The sequence below is a fragment of the Danio aesculapii genome, chromosome 11 (genome assembly GCF_903798145.1).
Source record: "Danio aesculapii chromosome 11, fDanAes4.1, whole genome shotgun sequence".
Taxonomy (NCBI): domain Eukaryota; kingdom Metazoa; phylum Chordata; class Actinopteri; order Cypriniformes; family Danionidae; genus Danio; species Danio aesculapii.
The window spans coordinates 12,258,881-12,282,133 of NC_079445.1; the positions used below are offsets into that span (position 1 = coordinate 12,258,881).

Genomic DNA, 23,253 nt, shown 5'->3' on the forward strand with positions numbered 1-23,253 from the left:
GCTGGATAAGTTGGCAGTTCATTCCACGGTGGCAACCCCAAATTAATAAAGGGACTAAGCAGAAAAGAAAATGAACGAATAACCATTCCAAAATATGGACTTGTTTTTGAATAAAATATACTGATTGTTCCAAATAATACATGAGTGGGGGTTTGTGAAGGTATCTGTTGTAAAATCCAAAAAATGTTAGCAGTGTTTACTATGTTATATCTGGATTAGCTTTAATGAATTCATAGGCTTTTGGGTCTATGTTTTGACCGGTTTAATTACAGGAAACTAGTTTATATTAGTAACTAAGTCAGGACCAAGTAACACTGATACACCAAATGAATTGTAATAATTTTATAGAGATCATAACAGCAATTGCAAATCCGAACATTTAGGCTAGACGTTTCAGTAACTTTTTTCACACATGAAAAGTTAAACCATTAGCCTACAGTACATCTCATCAAGTGATATGATTAATTAAAAGACATTTCATTGCACTAACATGTAATATAACTTAACTGCAGCTTTATATTGTTGAAAATAAGTATGTCAATATGTAGCATGCTAGTTTCACAAGTTATCTCTAAGTGAAAATCAATACATTCTCCTTGGTGGCCTTTGGAACCTGTGTCTTTTTGTTTTCCTCCACTGTTTGGGGTGTTGAGCAAAGGGCCTGATGACCCATGTTTACTTTCATCATTTACACAGAATAGTCTACTCTAACAGGAAGTAAAACTAGCTCAGTTGGTGGTAAGGCAAAGACTTGAATAGAAATCTAAGCATCTAAAACAGGAAATGACTATGACATCCCTGTACTGCAGACAGTTGAGTTGAAGAGCATCTGTGGTTATCAACAAATTTGAGAGTTTCTTCTGTGTGAACAGTGCGTGTAATGGCCCAGCCAAAGGATCCACACTTTGGGCATTCATCAGGCACCAACTCTGCCCTTCAGAAGCTGGACACTTTAGCTAGTCGATTTTTTTACAAATGTCGAAAAGGAAACCATGACAAAGGACTGGAGAATGAAGGGCCACATGTATCAGAGCACACTGTCCTTTGGGATACAGCAAGTAAGTGCTTTCATCAAAATATTGTAAACATTGCTGTAATAATAATATTAAAAAACTGGTTGAGTGTAGTTTCAATGCACTAGAGTCCTCCTTTCCTCTTGAAATATGTAACTCAATTATTTCTGATGGACTTTCTCAAATTTGTTATATATAGAATATAACATAGGTGTTTTATTGTAATTTGCTGATGAATGTGAAGTATAGTATGCGTTAGCCTTGTTATATTGCATGTTGTTCACTTTGAATGTTGTCAGACATTCTGTGGTTTTAACAGGAAGAGATTATTCAGTTACACAAAGTCTGTAATCACACTGATAGGCCACCCAAAAATTAAATGTATTTACTCATCTACTCACCCTTCCCTTGTTCCAAACTTTTTCTTTTGTAAAAGACAAAAGAAGAGATTTATAAAAATCTTGCAAACCTGTAACCATTGACGTCCATTATGTTTTCCTACTTGAAAAGTCAATAGATACAGGTATTCAGCTTTATTTAAATTATTCATAACCAATAAAGATTTATAACCCTTTGAGTGAGCGTAAATATTGCATACACTCAAAAAAATAACTTGTTCAATCTACTTATATTTATAGAAGCAATTAAGTTAACCTAATTTGTGGTGGTGGAACAACATGAAGAAATTGTGTGGAGCCCAGCATTTTTTACAGTGGGGGAACTATCCATTTAAAGTTTTACATTGGCTGTATTAAAACATATACATCAAGTTTGCTAACTAAACTTTTGAATGTTTTTCTTATACCTGGGGTGCCCAAACTTTTTCTTATGAAGGGCAAAAAATCTAACTTGATTGAGGCTAGTGGGCCGAAGGTAAATATAGTTGCCATGGAAAGTTTCATAATTTATTTAATAATGTTTAAAGAAAGCCAAGAAAACTTTGCTTTATACAGTGCATCCGAAAAGTATTCATAGCACCCATTTTTATGTTACAGCCTTATTTCAAAATGGATTAAATTAATTTATTTCCTCAAAATTCTATATAACGCATAATGACAATGAGAAAAAAATATTTTTTTAAATTGTTGGAAATGTATTAAAAATAAAACACCTGAAAAATCACATGTAAATAAGTATTTACAACCTTTGCAGTGAAGCTCAAAATTGAGCTCAGGTACATTCTGTTTCCACTGATCATTCTTGAGATGTTTCAGCAGCTTAATTGGAGTTCACCTGTGGTAAATTCAGTTGATTGGAACGTGATCTGAAATGGCATACACCTGTCTATATAAGGTCCCAGGGTTGACAGTGCATGTCAAAGCACAAATCAAGCAAGTAGACAAAGGAATTGTCTGTAGACCTCTGAGACAGGATTGTCTCTAGGCACAAGGCTGGGTAAGGTTACAGAGACATTTGTGCTGCTCTGAAAGTTCCAATGAGCACAGTGGTCTCCATCATGCATAAGTGGAAGATGTTTGGAACCACCAGGACTCTTCCTAGAGCTGGCCGGCCATCTAAACTGAGTGATCGGGGGAGAAGGGTCTTAGTCATGGAGGTGATCAATAACCCGATGGTCACTCTGTCTGAGCTCCAGCGTTCTTCTGTGGAGAGAGGAGAACCTTACAGAAGGACAACCATCGGTGTAGCAATCCAACAATCAGGCCTGAACAGTAGAGTGGCCAGACGGTAGCCAGTCTCCGCCTGGAATTTGCCAAAAGGCATCTGAAGTACTCTCAGACCATAAGAAACAAAATTCTCTGGTCTGATAAGACTAAAATTTAACTCTTTAGAGTGAATGCATTCAAACGCATAGTCAGGATAGAGGAAAAGATGAATGCAGCAATGTACAAAGACATCCTGAATGAAAACCTGCTTCAGAGTGCTCTTGACCTCAGACTGGGGCAACGGTTCATCTTCCAGCAGGACAATGACCCAAAGCACACCGCCAAAATACCAATGGACTGGCTTCACAATAACTTGGTGAATGTCCTTGAGTGGCCCAGCCAGAGCCCAGATCTAAATCCTATTTGTGGTGGCTGTACTCCATCACTTCCCATCCAAACTGATAGAGCTTGAGAGGTACTGCAAAGAGGAATGGGCAAAAATTCCCAAAGACAGATGTGCCAAGCTTGTGGCATCATATTCAAAAAGGTTGTAATTGCTGCCAAAGATTCATCAACAAAGTATTGAGCAAATGCTGTGAATACTTATGTACATATGATTTTTCAGGATTTTATTTTTAATAAATTTGCAACAATTAAAAAAAAAATTCACATTGTCATTATGCGTTATTGTGTGTAAAATTTGAAGGAAATAAATAAATTGAATCCATTATGGAATAAGGTTGCAACAAAAAAATGTTGAAAAAGTGAAGAGCTATGAATACTTTGCGGATGCACTGTATAAACTAATACAGATTTTTTTTTACATTTAATAATGAACTTATTACAATAAAAACAAAATATGCTCATTTATAACAGAATTACACTAGCCAGTGTCTTCTGCATCATCCTCTATCCGTAGAGTGACAGTACTTACATTTAAAATAAATCAAATTTATTTACAACATTTAATTGAAACATTTAATTTCAGTTTGCTTTTTTGTAGCTCAGTAGTAAAACAAACTAAAAAGTTACGTCAAATTAGAAATCATGATCTCTGTGTTAAAGGCATTTGTCCCAAGCCTCTCCATTATACTCACTTCTCTCAGATGGGATGGTGGGCCAAATCAAAGGTTACAATGGGCCATACTTTGGACATCTCTGCCTTATAAAGTAGCTGCCTTGCACACAGTTAGTATGATGTACTTGACAAAATTCTATCACAATCACAACAGGGCAGGTTGAATCTCAATTAGAATAATATCATAAACGTCCTACATGTCATTATTATAATATTATCTGTTTTGCTGTATCTGGTTTTATGTAATCACAGTGTATTACTCTTATCTGTGTAATAATTTTTTGTCACTCCAAAAAATACTTTTGCTGCTTGTTCAAATTATTTATTTAAAATGAGTTGAAACAGCACAATTCTTAAGGTTTTTTTAGGGGCAACTTAATTGTTTTATGTTCAATCCTCATAAATTTGTAAAAACAATTGACTTAATTTGTGTTGGGAAAATAAGGAATTGTGTGGAACCCAGTATTTTTTACGGTAAAGCTATCTGAATTCAGTGTAAATTACATGAGTTTCACTTGACCAGGTCTGATTGTTGTGATGAGTCAGAAGCCATTGGATCCATTTGCAAGCTTTATTAAGGTACAGACAACAATGATCAATAACAGAGGGGCAATCCAAAATCAGGTCGATAAACAGGCAGAGATCAATCACAGACGACGAAACAGGCTAAGAGGTCAGGACTCTGGTAAGGCAAGAGTAATAAAGAAACACTCGGTAATGACTGCTTGGAAAATCAAGACTTCGCACTGAATTGTTGCATAAGTGCGGCTTAAATGTGTGAGGGCTGATGTGAAACACCTGCTACCGCAATCAATCCTGGGCAAAAGGGCTTATGGGAAATTGAGTCTGTAATATGCCGATAAGAATTCGGGCAGGGGCGTAGCGGTCCTTTTAAAAGTGGAGGGGACGGCTGTATGAGATCATATGCTCATATAATTATTAATCACCTGTTTCTTAATGGTCTGTCTCTAAAAGTGAGGGGGACGGATACACGGATACCCCCCCCCCCCCCCCCCCCGTCCCCCCCAGTTGCTACGCCCCTGAATTCGGGTGATGGTTCCCTCTGGTGGTGCACAAGAGAAATGCCCGAAACTTCACTTACAACCCAGCAGTAAGTGGCTCATGAAGCAAGAGTGCAATTGATGCCGGGGTCTACCGCGCTGTCAGGGGGTCTGTTTCTCCGGAAACCTCAGGTGGAATTCCTCAGGAAGAGTTGGGTCTAGAATGTCTCTAGCATTAACCCATGGCTGCTTTGCTGGACCGTAACCCTCCCAGTTCACCAGATATTGGAGGGCGCCACCCCAGCGTCTGGAATCCAACAATTCTCAAACAAGATAAGCTTCTTCGCCCTCAATCTTAATCGTCGGGTGGTTCTCTGCTCTGAGCCCTCCTTGGGCTCATCCTCTCGTGAACCACCAGCGGATTTAGACTACCTCTTCAAGCAGGTCTCGGTAGGCTTTTTTGGTCCGCATTTGGTGCGCAGTCGAGTACGATTGCTGCATTCACACCTGCTCAAATGAACCGCACCAAGACGGAAAACAAACTCTAGTGTGATTCAACCGAACTAAATAAGGCAGGTGTACAAGCACCCTAAAAAAGCCCCTCCCAGACTGTCCTTAAAGAAGGATATGGGGGTTGGGTGGGATTAAAACAGAGCATTGTTATTACTTATTTTTGTATGAATGTGATGTTGTAGCTGCACAAAATGTTAATAAAAATAATTGGCAAAAACTTTGATATATCAAGCAATAGCAGATTTTAAATATAGATAAGATAAAAGTATAAAATATAAATTGAATATCATGCAAGATAAAAGATGCTAGTTCCTTCACTTTTTCTTTTTGTCTTGTTCTCTTTAGTGAAGGAAACCTTGGCAAAAGCTAAAGAGGATTTCTTGAACAAATGGGAGTGCCAGCAAAAGGTACAGTGCAGGAGCTTCATTAAAATAAATATAACAGTTAAAGTCTCCATCCGAGCTAATTGTTGACTGATTCTGCAGAGCACAGCATGTCTAGATGACTTTGACAAACAGAAAACTCTCGGCACTGGATCTTTTGGAAGAGTAATGCTTGTCAAGCACAAACAGTCAGAACAGTATTTTGCAATGAAGATTCTGGACAAACAAAAAGTGAGTATACTGTAAATTCTCTTACATGACTTAGCAATTGTATTCCTTTTTATTGTAAATTAAACTGAGATAAAAAAAAATTTCTAGTATCTCCTAAATTGTGCATTCTGGACTTTCTGTTTCTGTACACACTGAAAAATGCTTTATAAAAATGCTTATGTCAAAAGGAAAAACACAATCATTTTGCTTACCCCTTGCTTGTTCAAAGGAAAAACTCACTTAATTTTTTTATTAAAACAAGACAATATGTTTTGCTTGTCAAGAAAGTGCTTATTGGTTTAAGGATGTCGGAAACAACCTACTACTCAATAGGTACTGGATTTGATACTTGGCCATTAGAAAAGTATGTTCTATACAGTATGAATGTGAGTAGGATGAATGGAACTCGGACGTACTATATCCAACATTTTGTCATCATAACGTGACCTACCCACGTCAGTTGCGTCGCTTCACTCCCCTTCATGAATTATCTCGCGATGCATCATGGGATAGCGTAGCATCCATCTGATGCGCACTTCAGAATTTTTGCCGGAAATAGTGATCTGGGTACTTCTCGCATACTGTTTTTTTAGCATACTATATAGTATGGAGGTATGCCATTTTGAATGCAGCTTAAGACTTTTTAGATATTTGGACTAGAAACAAGACAAAACTACAGTGGCAGAGAAAGCTTAATGTACTGTAATTTAATGTAATTACAAAAAACACCAGCAAAACACCAGCTAATTAAGAAAAAACATGTGCTGCAAATCCTCACAATGTATACACCTTAATAAAATGTGCTGCATTTTCCCATAATGCAAACAATTTACGAAAACGTGCTGCATTTTCTCACAACACAAAAAGAACGAAAACAGTACAGAAATGTTTCAAGGGGACCCAAAACTGTGACGAATGCTGTTGTGCATTGACTATTGCTCAGTGAAGTTGTAGGTGATCTTTGAAAGGTAAGTTTTTTGTTTGTTTATTTTAACATCCTGATTACCTTGTCTTTTACATTTTATTAACTATAATAACCATAACTTAAATAGGTCCATCACGTTTTTGGGTCCTTTTGAAACGTTTCCATTGTGCTATTTGTGCTATTTGAAAGTGTTGTGAGAAAATTTAGTAAATTATTTGTGTTGTGAGAAAATGCAGCACGTTTTTTTTTTTTTAATGTGTTTGCGTTGTGAGAAAATTCAGTGAGTTTTCGTAAAATGTTTGCGTTGTAAGAAAATGCAGCATGTATTCATAAATTGTTTGCGTTGTGTGAAAATGCAGTGTGTTTTTTTAAATATGTGTTTGCATTGTGCAGTAAAAACAGATGAAGATCTTCTCTTTATTTGCTGGCGTTTTTTGTAATTGTCTGTCTTTTTCTTAAATTGCAGCATGTTAAGCTCTCTCGGCCACAGTAGTTTACACTGAAAAATGCTTTATAGAAATGCTTATTTCAAAAGGAAAAACTCAGTTATTTTGCTTACCCCTTGCTTGTTTTAAGGAAAAACTCATTTAATTTGGACATATTTTGTCTTAAAACAAGAAAATGCTTATTGGTTTAAGAGCTTTTAGATATTTTGATTAGAAACAAGACAAAAAGCAATTTTTGCAGTGTAGAATACATACTATTTTGTAAATGCAGATTTTTTTTTTTTATAAAGATATTATTTTACAATAAAGAAACTAATGTACCTTGTATCTCCAGAAAGTGACTCAGAACAACACTGTAAAATAAAAAAAAAATCTAAAAATAAATACTTGAAGAAAAATATGAAGTTAAGCAAAATAATAACCAAGTCCCGGCTTGGCAAGTTGGCAATTCTGTGTGCATGTTCTCCATGTTGGCATTTCTGTTTGCATGTTCTCCCCGTGTTAGTGTGGGTTTCCTCCGATTGCTACGGTTTTCCTGCACTATAGGTGAATTGAATGAACTAAATTGGTCATAGTGTGAGTGTGTGTGAATGTGAGAGTGTATGGGTGTTTCCCAGTACTGGATTGCGGCTGGAAGGGAATTAAAACATATGCTGGGATAATTGGTGGTTCATTTCACTGTGGTGACTCCTGATAAATAAGGGGCTAAGCTAAAAGAAATGAATGAATGAATGAATGAATGAATGAATAATAACTAATAAACTTAGCATTCAAAAAGTTCTGTTTGTTATGGGCTTATGCTATACTGTACAGATTTGTTGTCTGCTACTTTAAATGTTTAAGCATTTTGATGTAAAAAATTTAGTTATTATTAAAATTATGTAAATAAAAAGTAATAACTACACTGTAAAAATATCTGTTACTTTTAAGTGTTTTTCAATTATTTAGGTTTGTGCATTATTATTTACTGTCTGATTGCATTATGGGAGCGTGATCTCTGCTCTGTCGACTTTTGATGTTGAAAATTCAACAGTTTAACAAAGTGACTTTTATTGACAGTTTGGTAGTCTGAAATAATATAACTTATACGAAATGATATATAGAGAAATAAGTCTGTAAAGTACCAGAAACTGGCAATTTATTACAAGGTTTTTGTACAGTGATATAAAACACCAACCCAGAAAATATATCACTTTAAACTTAATAAAAGTCACTTTTAAAAACTTTTCAAGGTTAAAAGTTGTTGGAGGAAAGATCAAGGTCCCTTAATGCAATTTAAAAGCATAAAGAAACGGGGATGAATAAAAACATGAATAACAAAAATACAAAAAACTGCTAATTTACTGATTTTTTTGTAGTGTATACCTGAAGTTATAAGGCATGCCTTTAAAAGGCCTTTATGTTTGTGGTTTTAAGTTTAGCATGTTTGACTTTTGAAGGTAAGCTGTGAATCAGCTAGTCGCTCAAATTTTAAAGGTAGTCTTGTTACATATTTCTGAATCAAATCATAAAAATTTAAAGAAAAAAATCACCCAATTAAAATTAATAACCTTAATGGTAATGAACATTTACAAAAACAACAATAAAGCTAAAACATTAATTCTGAATAGCAAATATTGACATGCTCGTGCTTCCATGCTTTACCCAAAAACATTCTTCAAGTTTATAATGAGTGACCATTGATCATCGTCAATCAAACTAAAATATAAGCTTGCTCAGCAGCTTCTTCACCAGTCCTGACATTGTTGGTGTTTGCTGTGTAATAGTTTAACTTGCTCTGGTATGGCTTAAAAGTGGACTTCATTTATTTTTTAAGTCAAATTTGTATGTTTTTTTAAGTTTGCTGTTTGGAGAAATACTTAGATTTTTTTATATGATTATTTATTTATTGACTGTATGGTTTGTTGTATAACATGGACACAAGACTTTAGTATACAAATCATTTATGAACTCGTGGAGATTAAACACTCTTTAAAGATTGAACCTTACTTAATGTAAGCATACAAAATATGTTTGAATATAATATAATATAATATAATACAATAATAATATAATATAATATAATATAATATAATATAATATAATATAATATAATACAATAATAATATAATATAATATAAAATAATATAATATAATATAGTATAATATATAATATAATTTAATATAATATAGGCGACGCAGTGGCGCAGTAGGTAGTGCGGTCGCCTCACAGCAAGAAGGTTGCTGGTTCGAGCCTCGGCTGGGTCAGTTGGTGTTTCTGTGTAGAGTTTGCATGTTCTCCCTGCATTTGCGTGGGTTTTCTCTGGGGTTTTGCTCCGGGCTCCGGTTTCCCCCACAGTCCAGACATGAGGTACAGGTGAATTGGGAAGGCTAAATTGTCCGTAGAGTATGAGTGTGAGTGAGTGTGTATGGATGTTTCCCAGAGATGGGTTGCAGCTGGAAGGGCATCCGCTGCGTAAAGCATGTGCTGGATAAGTTGGCGGTTCATTCCGCTGTGGCGACCCCAGATTAATATAGGGACTAAGCCGAAAAGAAAATGAATGAATGAATAATATAATTTAATATAATATAATATATTATAATATAATATAATATAATATAATATAATATAATATAATATAATATAATATATTGAACAATTGTTTTTGTAAATGTCTGTACTAAGATTTATAGCATTTATATAGATGACAATTCATTCATATCATGTTTTTTATAATTACTATCATATTGGATTCTACTATTGGATTCCTCTTAAATATTGATTAAAATATTAAAAGCAACAACTGCCTTCATGACATTGAATTTGCTTTATTACCATTTTGGAATTAAAAAAAATAAATAAATGTCTTTTTGAGGGGCCTGGGTTTGTGTTTCACATATTGCGCTGACAAATGGTTCAAACTTATATACAGAGCACAGAGGAAACAGAAAACTTCCTCTGCTCAAAAGATCAAACCACAACGAGCAGACACACAATGATGTTTCCACTGATGCCTGTCAATTAGACCGTTTAAGTGTCATAAAACCAAAACAATGTTATAACATGTTATTAAGAGGATAATGCATGAAAACTTTAGCAAAGGCACATGCAAAAGTGATCACATAATATACAAAGCATGATGTCTTGTGTGTATATGATTTTGATCTGGTAAAAAGAAATATGTTGTTCTGAATAGATATTATAGCTATGTTTTTCTTTTCTTTATTTGCCTTTTTAGTTTTTATCTAATAGAAAAAAAGTGCATTTATGAATTGTGCTTCACACATGCAGTGGTGGAAAGAGTACTGTAGTAAAAGTACTATTACTTGCCAAAAAATGTAGCGCAAGTAATGTAAAATTATCTGTTGTAAATATTACTCAAAGTATAAGTAAAAAATACACCTATCAAAACAGTAGTGAGAGTATTACTGTAATTTGTGGATGTGTGTAAACGTAACATTCTGTAGTGCATTTAATTATTGCCCAGCAGGCACACAACATCATAAGACATTAATATTAGGTTAGGTTTAGGGCGTGATGTCGGGTGACCAAAATTCAATGTTTAGCCAGCATCTAAAGACAACGTTTTTTATGATGTCAAATGACGTTGGTATTTGGTTGATTTTAGTTTGTGTTAGAAAGTGACCAAAATCCAACGTTGAGCCAACATGTCATATTGACAACCCAGGCTCATTCTGAAAACGTAGTCCTGTGGACGTTTCTGGAGACCGCGAAATACATCCCAGGAGGTTCGTATGGCTGCATTTAGTTTTTTTTAAGCGAACGTTGCGGGGCGGTGTGACGCGATTCCTTTTGGTGCTTACATCCGTGTGGAGGGCTTTCGCGCCACAACCAGTCCAGTTAACTCGTCGTGTAAATCGGCGGACTTGAAATGCAGTGAGGAGTTGACCATGACGATGGCGACCGGGTTCGAGTGTGGGGAAGAGCAGTTCCAGAAATCAGGTAAGACAAAAACAGAATCCAAAAAATAAAATGAGCGAGTAAATAAACAGGGCTGAGAATGCGGTGAAAATCCGAAAGCGTGGTAAAAATCAGACGAGGGCTTTCCTTTTCTGGACGGCTTTTGTAAACCATCAGTTGGGTTTAGGGAAGTAAGTGGGTGGGCGGGTCAATTTGTAAAATTGGTTGGGTTCAGGGAAGGAGGAGGGCGGGTCAGTCGATTGGCCGGTCGCCCAGTCAATCATTCAGTCAGTCAGACGGACGGTCATCCGACAGCGGCCTCTGGTGGGATTACGCAAGAACAGCGCAGGTGCGAACGGCGCTAGCAAGAGACATTCGAGATATGAAAAAGCGCACACAGCGGCCTCTCGCAGATTCGCGAGAACAAAAACTGCAGCCATATGTACCTCCCGGGAAGTATTTTGTGGTCAAATAGTGAGAATTATCGTCAGGTTTAGCAACCAAAATCCACCGTCTGATAGACGTCATAGTGGTAACATCCACATAACGTCAAGCTGTAACATCATTAGACATTGATATTTAGTTGATTTTAGGTTGGACGTTGGACATTGAAGTCGGCCTGATGTTGGGTTCTGATGTCAACCCGATTTTAATTTCCAAACAAAATGCAACGTCCCCCGCCACTGGGGAACAACTTCAATCTGACGTCATGTTGATGTCTTGTGCCTGCTGGTTGTTTAAGGCCATTTTGGTAATCATACAGTAAACATCCGTCATTTTCTCATTAATGACATGTATCTAAACATGGGTCAATGCGTGTAAAGATTTTGGACATCTTCTTGGACATTTTTAATGCTTCCAAACAGTTTTCTGCAATTATAAATCACCCATGTCTTGAGGTATTTCATTATGAGGCGATTTACCTCTTTACTTCTATGTGCGATTTGATTAGACAAGAATCACAGGACTGATTTTTCTAATGCCCATAGACAGGAAAAAATTAAGTAGTGATTACAGGTTGATGGAAAGTAGTGGAGTAAAAATACCAATACTGCAGTAAAAATGTACTCAAGGGAAAGTAAAAGTACACATTTTTAAAACTACTTAGTAAATTACAATTTCTGAGAAAAACTACTCAATTACAGTATTTTGAGTATTTGTAATTTATTACTTTATACCACTGCACACAGTACGTAAGTGGGCTTTACAAACCACCTCTTCTCTCTCTTTCAATCAGCACAAACACTTTCAATCAGTGGTTCCCAAAGTGTGGGTCGCAGTACAATGACAGGAGGTTGCTTTGTGATTTCCAAAAGTGAAATAAATTTTATTAAAGTATTAGAATTACCATATTTTATACATAACCACCCTATGAAAAGCCATCAGCTTTTAAATCATTTTTTCATAGGATTGGTGTGTTTATGTTACATTAATGACACAGCAATAGCGTCAGCTGCAACAGATTGATTTTATAACATCAGGTTAAACTTTCTGACACCTTTATGTCAATCAAATACATTAAACATTGAGAATGATCTCTAATTGACAATCTCTAAAATTAAACCAAGCATAGACTTGTGCTGAAAACATTGTGTCCACAAGTCTCTTTAGCTGAGGTTAATATTAAATTAAACAAAATAAAAAAAAATGACTATAAAAATGATATGGTTGTTAGACTTTATTATGTCTAGACTTATATGGTTTTTTGTGTTGTCAATATGCTTGAGTTTATATGTTGTGTGCGCAATGTTTCTATGTTTATAACCACCTCCAAGTTATTTGGGGAGGATCTTTGGCATTGTTATTTTGGGGGTCGCGGGATGAGAAGTTTGGGAACCCCAGTGCTAAATGACTAAATGTAATAGCATTCTTTGTTCTTGAATTCCCCCAACTGTTTAGTTTTAATCCCTTGTTTTATCATTTTTTAGGTGGTGAAGCTGAAACAGATTGAACACACATTAAACGAGAAAAAGATATTACAAGCGGTCTCCTTTCCTTTCCTTGTGAAACTTGAGTGCGCCTTTAAGGTACTGGAGTGTTTTTTTTTTTTTTTTTTTTTTTTTTTTTTTTTTTTTTTTTGAAGACAATGAATGTCAAATGAATATACAGTTTAGATTAAAATTAGGAAACAATCTACAATGTCCTACATTTCAAGGTTGTTGCTTAGTGCTATTTGAAATTTGGTATAAATGTGCCATTTTGAGTATATTTTAGGAGTTATATATTCAAAGAACAGTGTAAAATATTTGAGAAAAAGAAGCCTGATCAAAAAACTTAGCAAACACTTTCAGATCATGCCATTTACTGATATTTATCTTGCACCCAATGGTAATTTCACAAATTGCCGGAAAAACCTTGTTTAACAGTAGTCCAGTGATGACCTTTCAGCCAAAACAAGAGAAACTGATCAATCAAAATCTATGGTTTCTAGAATATTGCATGTTTACAATGCCACTTACTAATTCAAGTCCCCCTTAAAAAGGCTACACTGTAAAACCCAAAAAGTTAAGGTAACACAAACCATTTGAGGAAACCGATTGCAACAAACCATTTAAGTTTGTTAAATGTCAAAAACTGATCCTAATGACTACTGTGAACTTACTCCATTTGAGTAAACGAAGCAATTTGAGCACAGTACAACCCATCAAATGAAGAGAACTCAAACCAACTGAGTACTGTAAAACCCAAGAAGTTAAGGCAACTCAAACAGTTTGAGTTAAAAAAAACTAATCTATATGAGTACTGTGAACTTGCTCCATTTATGTTAAAGTAATGAGGTATTTAATTAACTCACCTTCAACACCTAGTTCAAAACTCTTTTCAAATGAGTAGAATTAACTTTAACTTTCAGTAAATTTTGAGTTAGCTACACTCATTTCATTTAATAAAGTTAACTGTTGGGTTTTATTGTGTAGTTATCCATGAAAGACAAACGCATGCAATAATGCTGCGAATTTCAATATGCAGTTGCTTCAACAGTGCTGCTGGATTGAAAGCCCACTCTGCAGTTACCAAACCTCTCATTAGCAGAAAGAATCAAAAGGCTACACTAATCTTTGCTGAAGAGCATGTTGTGTGGACAGAGAACTATTCCAAAGTTCATGTTAGTGATGGTTAGGCATGGGCCGGTATAAGATTCTAACGGTATGATAACCTTGGATAAAAATATCACGGTTTCACGGGATCACGGTATTGTGATTACTGCTCTAAAATATATTCTTTTAAAATGTCTGGATAAAAAACAAAAAGTTTTTCCCCCTTTGAACACAATATATTCTATTTTGAGAAACATTTATAATATTTTGGAGCAGTAAACATATCAGGCTAGATAATGAAAATAATCCATTGACTTCTGATGTCTTCATTAGTTTCAAAAACACAGATTTCTTTACAATTTAAAACTGCATCTTTGGATATCTTTTCTTCTGGCAATTCTGTTGTTTAAAAAAATCTTACACGTACATTAGGAATGGTTTTACAGACAATTTTGGTTGTAATAAAACCTTGACTTTCCAAATCGCGGTATACCTTGAAAACGGTTATCGTCCCATGCCTAGTGATGGTAGACTGAATGCAATGTAGACTGGAAGGCAATATGCGGTTGCTATATGATACTGATACCTATATGACCTGATACTTCCTAAGTTTTGCTGCCATCACCTTCAGAATGTTTGGTTGTAGTATATCTTGTCATTGTTTTTCTCTCACTCAATGACGTTTGCTGCTTGTTCAAACTACTTATTTAAAATTAGTTGAAACAATACAATTGTAAATTTTTTTAGATAACTTAATTATTTTATGATTATTCCACATAAATTTGTTAAAACAATGAAGTAAACGTAATCAATTTGAGTGGAATCCAGCATTTTTTACAGAGTTGGCAAGTTGCATAGTATCGCTGCAAGTAAACTTCCTTTATATATTAAACAATAAAGATTACATTATTTCTAAAAAAAAAGGGAAAAAAAAAAAAAAGATCTGAAATAAACTGTTCATAAATAGTTTTTTTTAATTCTATTTTCCACCATAAAAATGTCAGGTTTAAAGCTTTTGCAAAAAAAGCAATTATTATTACATAAAACAGAAATTATTAATTGTATTATAGTTCTGATATGTCAATCAATAATTCCTTTAACAGGATAATTCAAATTTATACATGGTCATGAGATATATCCAAGGTGGTGAGATGTTCTCACATCTGAGAAGGATTGGAAGATTCAGGTAAACAACTTAAAAAGCATCAATAAAACTCTTTATTTTGTGCAATTAGATCTCGACTTAATTAAGTTTTGCTCTCTTTTATTTTCATAGTGAACAGAATGCACGGTTCTATGCGGCTCAGATTGTTCTGACGTTTGAGTATCTTCACATGCTGGACCTCATTTACAGGGACCTGAAACCTGAAAACCTGCTCATTGATCATCAGGGATACATTCAGGTGTGCCAGTCACTTATTTATGAACCAACCCAGGCTCAATGGAAATATGTGTCCAGGACTACATTTTTGAGAACCGACAAATATGTACCCTGGACTACGTGTTCTTGCAGTTTTTGTTTTCACTAACAAGACTCTGGAATAGATGAGTGAATGAAAAGTGTATTTGAGGCCTTGAGACGAAGAACCATATACTGTAAGTCCAAATTTTGAGTTATAAGATTTTTTCATTTGGATTGGGAACATTATATTATATATTTTTATTCTACTTGAAGATAGACAACAAAAGCTTCTCAATTCTAAGGAGATAACACTTTTCAGTGTCAGTATTAAAAATAAAAAGTTGTTATTTATATTTCTCAAATGTGGAAGAGCAGTATATGTCCAGTTAGTGTGGAACAACAGAAAAAAAACTTTTTGCCTTTTAATGTCCGAAGCAGACATGACAGTAGACAGTATCTCCATTCTTCTTAGTGGACATAAACGGTTTTTAAACGGGGTTGCCTCCGTGGAATGAACGGCCAACTTATCTAGCACATTTTTACACAGCCGATGCCCTTCCAGCCGCAACACCATCTCTGGGAAACAACCACACACACTCATTCACACTCATACACAATGGACAATTTAGCCTACCCAATTCACCTGTACCATTATGTTTTTGGACTGTGGGGGAAACCGGAGCACCCAGAGGAAGCCCACGCGAATGCAGGGAGAACATGCAATCCACACAGAAACGCCAACTGACCTAGCCGAGGCTCGAACCAGCGACCTTCTTGCTGTGAGGCGACAGCACTACCTACTGCGCCACTGCGTCACCTTAAACATTTTTTACATGTGATGCTCACGAGAAAATATCTCCAAACTGTTTCCGTATACAGTTTACACATACAATTAATGTCAAATGATTATATAATTTATAATTTTTTTGGACTTTGTAGTCCAAGTAATTAATGATAATGTCCTTCAGCTGTGATGCCGCGGTCACACTAGAGTTTAAGCATGTGAAATTCTGTTGTATAGCTCTAAGAAAAGGGGAGGGATTTAACAAGACAATTAGATAGTTAAAAAAAGCATCCATATTTCAAATTTCTGTACAGAAAGGTCATGTTTTGATCTTCAATTGGCCTTCAATGTGATTTCACAGGTCTGAGTTCACCAAGCTTCAACTTTGCAATGGAGCGAACTGCGAAAACGCATGAGATTGTGTTTCCGGTCTGTTGCATTTGATTGTGTATGGATGGAAGTCTATGGGGAGAAAAGTGCAGTGTGATCGCAGCTTGAGTGTAATCAAAGTGAACTTGAAACCAGTGTGTGAATGTTGGGTATGATGGGATATATAGTTCAGGTTAATATCAGGGAGTGTTTTCCAGCGATCAGTGAGGGTTGTTGATCAGATAGTGTTGAAGAACACATCACCAATACTGCGAAACTTGTTGCACCGATACACAACACAGATACACAACACCAATACTGCGAAACTTGTTGCATTCGCTTATGTAGGAATGGAAGTCCATGGGGTGAAAAGTGTAGTGTGACCGCGGCTTGAGTGTAATCAAAGTGAACTTAAACTGATGTGTGAATTCTGGGTATGATTAGATAAGTAGTTCAGGTGAATGACAGGGGGTGTTCTTCAGCGATCTGTGAGGGCTGTTGGTCACAACACCTCTCGAGGTTTTTAAATTCTTCACTTTCGCCAGTTGGTGAAGTTTTTTCCTCCCGCTGTCGCCACTGGCTTGTATGGTTCGGGATCTGTAGAGCTGTGCATCGATGGATTACTCTTCAGTATTTGGACTCTCAGTAGTGAATAATAAACCACACTCAACTGAGCTAAACTGAACTGAACTTAAACACTGAAAAGTGAACAACACTATTTCAATTTACTATGATCTTCTATGTAAAGCTGCTTTGACACAATCTACATTGTAAAAGCGCTATACAAATAAAGCTGAATTGAATTGAATTGAATTGAATTGAACTATAGTGTTTTTAAAAACAAAAAAAGAGAAAAGCCATCATGGCCATTTGCTTCTACTGAGACCTCACACTGCTTTTTTGGGGTTTGTTTTACCTGGTGGAATCATCCTTTGCTGAACTTGAATGCCCGGGTACCTCCTAAGTATGGCACCATTCACAGTAAACTACAGAGCAAACCTGTCATGTTGAAAAAGCCATCCATGAGGAGAAACAGACAGCTGTACCACACCTTAGTGTTCATTTTACACACAAAATGCCCCATATGTCACAGGTTGTGGGTGGGGAAAGGAGCGAGGAGAAAATGATGGGGTTTTATTAATAATAAAATTAAATAAACAGCAAACAAACTACCCAGAGAGGGAAAACATTAACAAAAAAACAAATAAACAAGGCTTGCTGGCAGGGATCAGGCCTGGACAAATCAGGACATGACTAGACTGGTGAACATAATAAACTAATAATGGGTCAACAAAAAGGGAGGAACTAGACAATAAACTGGAGAGCACAAGACACAAAGACAGCACAAGCCATGTGCTCATGAGAAAACAAAACTAGAACATCAAAGACTATAGAATACACAAAACATGTCACTCGTTTCTTTTTGAATGGGGAAAAGTGTAACTGTCAATATGGTGAATAAAGCCCCGCCTACTAGTACAGGAGCCAATTATCAATCGCAATATGGTGAAAAAAGCCTGCCTTCTAGTAAAGGAGCCAATCATCGATCGCTATAGACTGACGATATTCTGGGGGAGGGGATTGGACCAGAAGTGAGTTTCTGCAGATTTTTGGTGATTTGGATGTGTAGAAATGAAACTAAAGAGACAGTTGTTGTTTAATCTTATTGGTCGTAAGCTTGGCAAGCAATTTTGAAAAATTTGATGTTTCCCCATTCAGACAGAATCCCTACTGCCCGAGAGGTGTTTCAAAGATGGCCGTCGAATGAAATGACTTGCCTTAAAGGGATTTTGAGAACATGCAGCTAATGAAAGAACTCGTGAACCGCGTGTTCACATGAAACAAAACACTACATCATGCGGCCGCAATGTAAGCATGAAGCCACGTCCTTACACAACACCAACACAAACAGAACGCAAGACACGAGCACACAATAAATGAAAACACTTACCGTGCACTCACACATGTGACATGCATGTTCCGATCCCATCGAGAACGGAAACTGAAACTAACTAGACTGGAGCACTTAGAACGAAAACACCATGCTGCGAACAAAACAACAAACACACCAGGACAAGAGTGAGCATCCGGAGCATACCCAGAGGTCGGTTGTTGCGGGTGCGCGCATGGCCTGAGCATGGCCAATGTGACGCTCATACAATGACAGGAAATGAGTGCTCGACTCAAGAAAACTCAAGCCGAGCACAACATGATAGGCAAGACAATATTAGTGTCTGGACTCTAAAACAAGAATTAACAAGACCGAAGTGACAGAATCCTGACACCATATGTACCTGTGAGCACATATTTCTCGGTTTTCAAAAAAAGAAAAATCTTTTTCCCAATGAGCCTGTGTTGTTATTAACTGGTTGTCTTTCAATGAAATGTTGTCTTTACTGTGGTCTTGTATTTAAACTGAACTTACATAACATTAACATATTTATTTCATTGATGTTTAGGTAACAGACTTTGGTTTTGCCAAAAGAGTCAAAGGCAGAACTTGGACATTGTGTGGAACACCAGAATACCTGGCACCAGAAATTATCCTCAGCAAGGTATAAAAAATATGGTTACTGAGTTAATTCACCCTGAAAAGAAAATATTTACTCATAAATATTTAGTCATGTACTCGCCTTCATGGCTTTCCAAACACAATTTCCCTGCTGAAAAATCCAGCTTAAACCAGCTAGTTGACCAGCCTGGTTTTAGAAGGGTTTTGGCCATTTCCAGGCTGGTGAAAATGACCAGCTAAATGCAGCTAAAACTAGCTTGACCAACCTGGTTTAAGCTGGACATAGCTGGTTTTGGCTGGGCTCGCAGCCTGGCTAGGCTGGTCAAGCTGGTTTTAGCTGGTCATTTTCCAGCCTGACCAGCTAAGACAAGGCTGGAAATGGCTGGAAACCAGCCTGGAAATGGCCAAAACCCCTCTAAAACCAGACTGGTTGACCAGCTAAAACCAGCCAACCAACCTAGGCTGGTTTAAACTGTTTTTTTCAGTAGGGTTATCTTCAGACTGCAAATATTTCAAAGTCTATTCAACCAAAACTCTTCATGAAAAGAATGGATGGGCAAAAATCTCTCAGATTTCATTAAAAATATTTCTATTTGTCTTCTGAAAATGGCATCCAAACAACCTGGGGGCTGTTTCTTAGAAGTCGCTTAGAAAGGACTAAAGTCAAAAACTTGACTTCAATGAGCAGAACAAAACATCCACGCTTACATTGGTTCCATAACAGCAAGTTGAAGATCATTTAATCAAACTAATCAATTTCAATAATCCAGATTACTGCTCTTGCACATTACTGTCTTGAAACGTTAAAGGTCGAGCATCGATTATGTTGTGTGCTACTATGGCAACTATGAGAACTGAAAAAGCACAGCGAGTGGGCCACGTTTGTTTTTAGAGTTTAAACATTTAAAATATAGGCCATTTAGGCCTACTAACATTATATTTGTCACAATACATTAAAATTGTGCTTGCACGCGTTAATTCCCGATTATTCCACACAGGGTTTGATGCTTTAAAGTCATTATTTAAGAAATGTAGCCTACTTCTTTATATCAGTCAGTGCTTTCTTAATATTATTTTCTTTAATAAATTTCTGTAATTCATATTCTATACTACATATAGAGTTAATACACACACCGTTACAGATCTCTCGTTTAAATTTATATTTTTTACAGGATGTTTGTGCATATACATTAGATTATTCAGTACCAAAGCAGAATTTAGAACTAATCTAAGTGACTATAAAGTTTTAATAATTATTAAGAGGTTAAGTGAATTAGAATAGCATTAAACTACGGCAGGTGAATGTTAGCATTACTTTGATTAAGCATGAACTTAAGTTGTAGCCTGAGAATTAACCTGCCCCAGACCAGGCTAGTTTCTCAGCATAAGTTGCCAGAGTAACTAAGTTTGATCTATCATAATTTTGATTTATAAAACCGAATCTGCCATTACAAATCTGATTTACCAAAATAAGCCTGACTTTTTCTCTGAGCTTGGATTATGGAACAGCCCCCTGATGATGAGTGAAGGAAAGTGTTTTTATTAAGAACTTACCTTTTAAATGAATCCCAATTTTTTCTCATTTTCTTTGTTAGGGCTACAACAAGGCTGTTGACTGGTGGGCACTGGGTGTTCTGATCTATGAAATGGCTGCTGGATATCCGCCTTTCTTCGCTGATCAGCCTATTCAGATTTATGAGAAAATCGTATCTGGCAAGGTCAGAATGTCAAAATTTACAATAAATTAATAAAATTGTGTAACACACAGGCAATATACTAAATACTGTTTATACTAAACAAGATTCCTACCTTTTAGAAAAAATGTGAGTGGTGAGTGGTTTTATTAACTTCTGTCAGAGTTCAGATTAGAATACACTACAAACCACAGTGGAATGAACCGCCAATTACTCTAGCAATTGTTTTATACAGAGAATGCCCTTCCAACCGCAACACAGCACTGGCCCTCAGTGCAGTTAAACACCCACATGCTCGGAGCCCCTAGAGGAAACCCACCGAGACAAAGGGGTGACGTTCTTGCTGTGAAGAGACTATACTATCCACTTAGTCACCATGCCACCCACCCACCACAAAATGTATTATCAGATTTAAAAACGCTAGTCACTGGCTGAATCAAAACTATTATAAAATTGACTGTTATTCCATGAGGTGAGAGGCATAAATTATTGTCAGCTCTTAGTATACTGGAGTGTAATGGTTATTTCTCCAAAATAAGATTGGGTTAATCGGTAGATTAGCTGACAAATAAATCACCAGTCTTTTAAAGTCACGAATCATAACTGTGTTAGCAAAATCTACTGTATGTGCCCCACCTCAGGGTGGCATATTCAATTCATCTTTATTTCTATAGCGCTTTTACAATGTAGATTGTCAAAGCAGCTTAACATAGAAGATTATAGTAAATTGAAACTGTGTCAGTCCAGTTTTCAGAGTTAAAGTTCAGTTTAGTTCAGTTCAGTGTGGTTTAATTTTCACTGCTGAAAGTCCAAACACTGAAGAGCAAATTCATCAATGCGCAGCTCTACAAGTCCTGAACAATGCAAGCCAGTGGCAACAGTGGCGAGGAACAAACATCATCAATTGACGAAAGTGACGGAAAAAGCCCTCAAGAGAAACCAGGCTCAGTTGCACAACCATTTCTCCTCTGGCCAAACTTCTTTGCTGCAGTTCCGGAGACTGGAGAACGCTGGACATCCATCGTGGAGAAGCTGCAGGTTGGAGAGGTCACCGGCTGGTTTAAAGGCTGGCCCTTCAGGGTCAATGCAAAAATACGTCTGTCACTGGGGTCTTACAGGAATTAGTCTCATGCTCTCCACTCTTCCATGACCACCAGAGCAGCTGCTTAGGATACAGCCTGGTCCAGAATTATGGAAACCTCGGGAATAATAAAAACAGACTAACATAAGCAAAGATGCTGTTCAAATTATAATGTATTTTGGGAAGTATGGGGCATATGTTCAGACCCACTGGAAACCACACACTGGAAACCAACACATACATTTAGATCCAGCCCAGATCTTAACTACTCCCTGTTAAAATAAAGTATTTATCTATCAGACAGATAGGAGCTGTTTACACCTGGTCACTTCATGCGTTTTTTTATGATCAGAAAGCTATTCGATCAATCGTGAAAATGAAGGGGTAATTGCCCTACAAAACCTATTAGAGAAGGATATAAATCTGATCACTGGAATCACTTCAGGTGGTGGTTTAGGACAGTGGTTCCCAAAGTGGGGGTTGGGTTGTAAAGTAACAAATTACAAATACTTATATTACTGTAACTGAGTAGTTTTTCTAAAAAAAAAAAATGTAATTTACTAAGTAGTTTTAAAAATGTGTACTTTTACTTTCCCTTGAGTACAGTTTTAGTGCAGTATTGCTACTTTTACTTCAATACTTTTCTTCAACCTGCAGTCACTACTTTTAATTTTTTCTTGTCTATGGGGAATAGGAAAATCAGTCCTGGGATTCCTGTCCAATCAAATCACACATAGAAGGTAAATCGCCTCATAATAAACTACCTCAAGACATGGGCAATTTATAATTGCAGAACTGTTTAGGAGCATTAAAAGTGTCATAGAAGATGCAAAATTTTTACACGCATTAAACCAGAGACTGTTTAGATACATGTCACTGATGAGAAAATGACAGATGTTTACTGTATAATGACCGAAATGGCCAAGCTTTGACAAGATGTGAACATGATATCAGATTTACGTTGTCGTGGGGATGTTGCATTTTGTTTGTAAATGAAAATCAGGTTGAGATCAGAACCCAATGTCAGGCCGACGTTAGTGTCCAATGTCCTACCTGAAATCAATCTTCAATATCAATATCTATTGATGTTACAGCTTGACGTTGTGTGGACGTGACAATTATCAGACATTAGATTTTGGTTGCCATGTCTGATGAATAAATGTCAGTATTTGACATCAATATGACGTTGGTTTAAGATGTTGGCTCGATGTTAGATTTTGGTCACTTTCTAACAAGCTAAAATTGACCAAATATCAACGTCATTTGATGTCATTATTGGACATCAAATTAACATTGTCCTTA

At 36.4% G+C, this 23,253-nt stretch overlaps 1 protein-coding gene across 2 annotated transcripts in view; it reads left to right on the forward strand.

The window, feature by feature from the left end:
- Positions 1–795: 795 nt before the first annotated feature.
- The window catches only part of prkacba (protein kinase, cAMP-dependent, catalytic, beta a), a 35,608-nt gene continuing 13,150 nt past the window's right edge, over positions 796–23,253 (forward strand). For both annotated transcript variants that reach the window (XM_056468580.1, XM_056468581.1), the window contains exons 1-8: positions 796–1,058; positions 5,555–5,616; positions 5,695–5,823; positions 13,003–13,101; positions 15,213–15,295; positions 15,386–15,512; positions 19,124–19,219; positions 20,772–20,894. In XM_056468580.1, the coding sequence (XP_056324555.1) occupies positions 881–1,058; positions 5,555–5,616; positions 5,695–5,823; positions 13,003–13,101; positions 15,213–15,295; positions 15,386–15,512; positions 19,124–19,219; positions 20,772–20,894 (897 nt within the window). In that variant the 5' untranslated portion in view covers positions 796–880. The remainder of the gene's footprint in view (positions 1,059–5,554; positions 5,617–5,694; positions 5,824–13,002; positions 13,102–15,212; positions 15,296–15,385; positions 15,513–19,123; positions 19,220–20,771; positions 20,895–23,253) is intronic.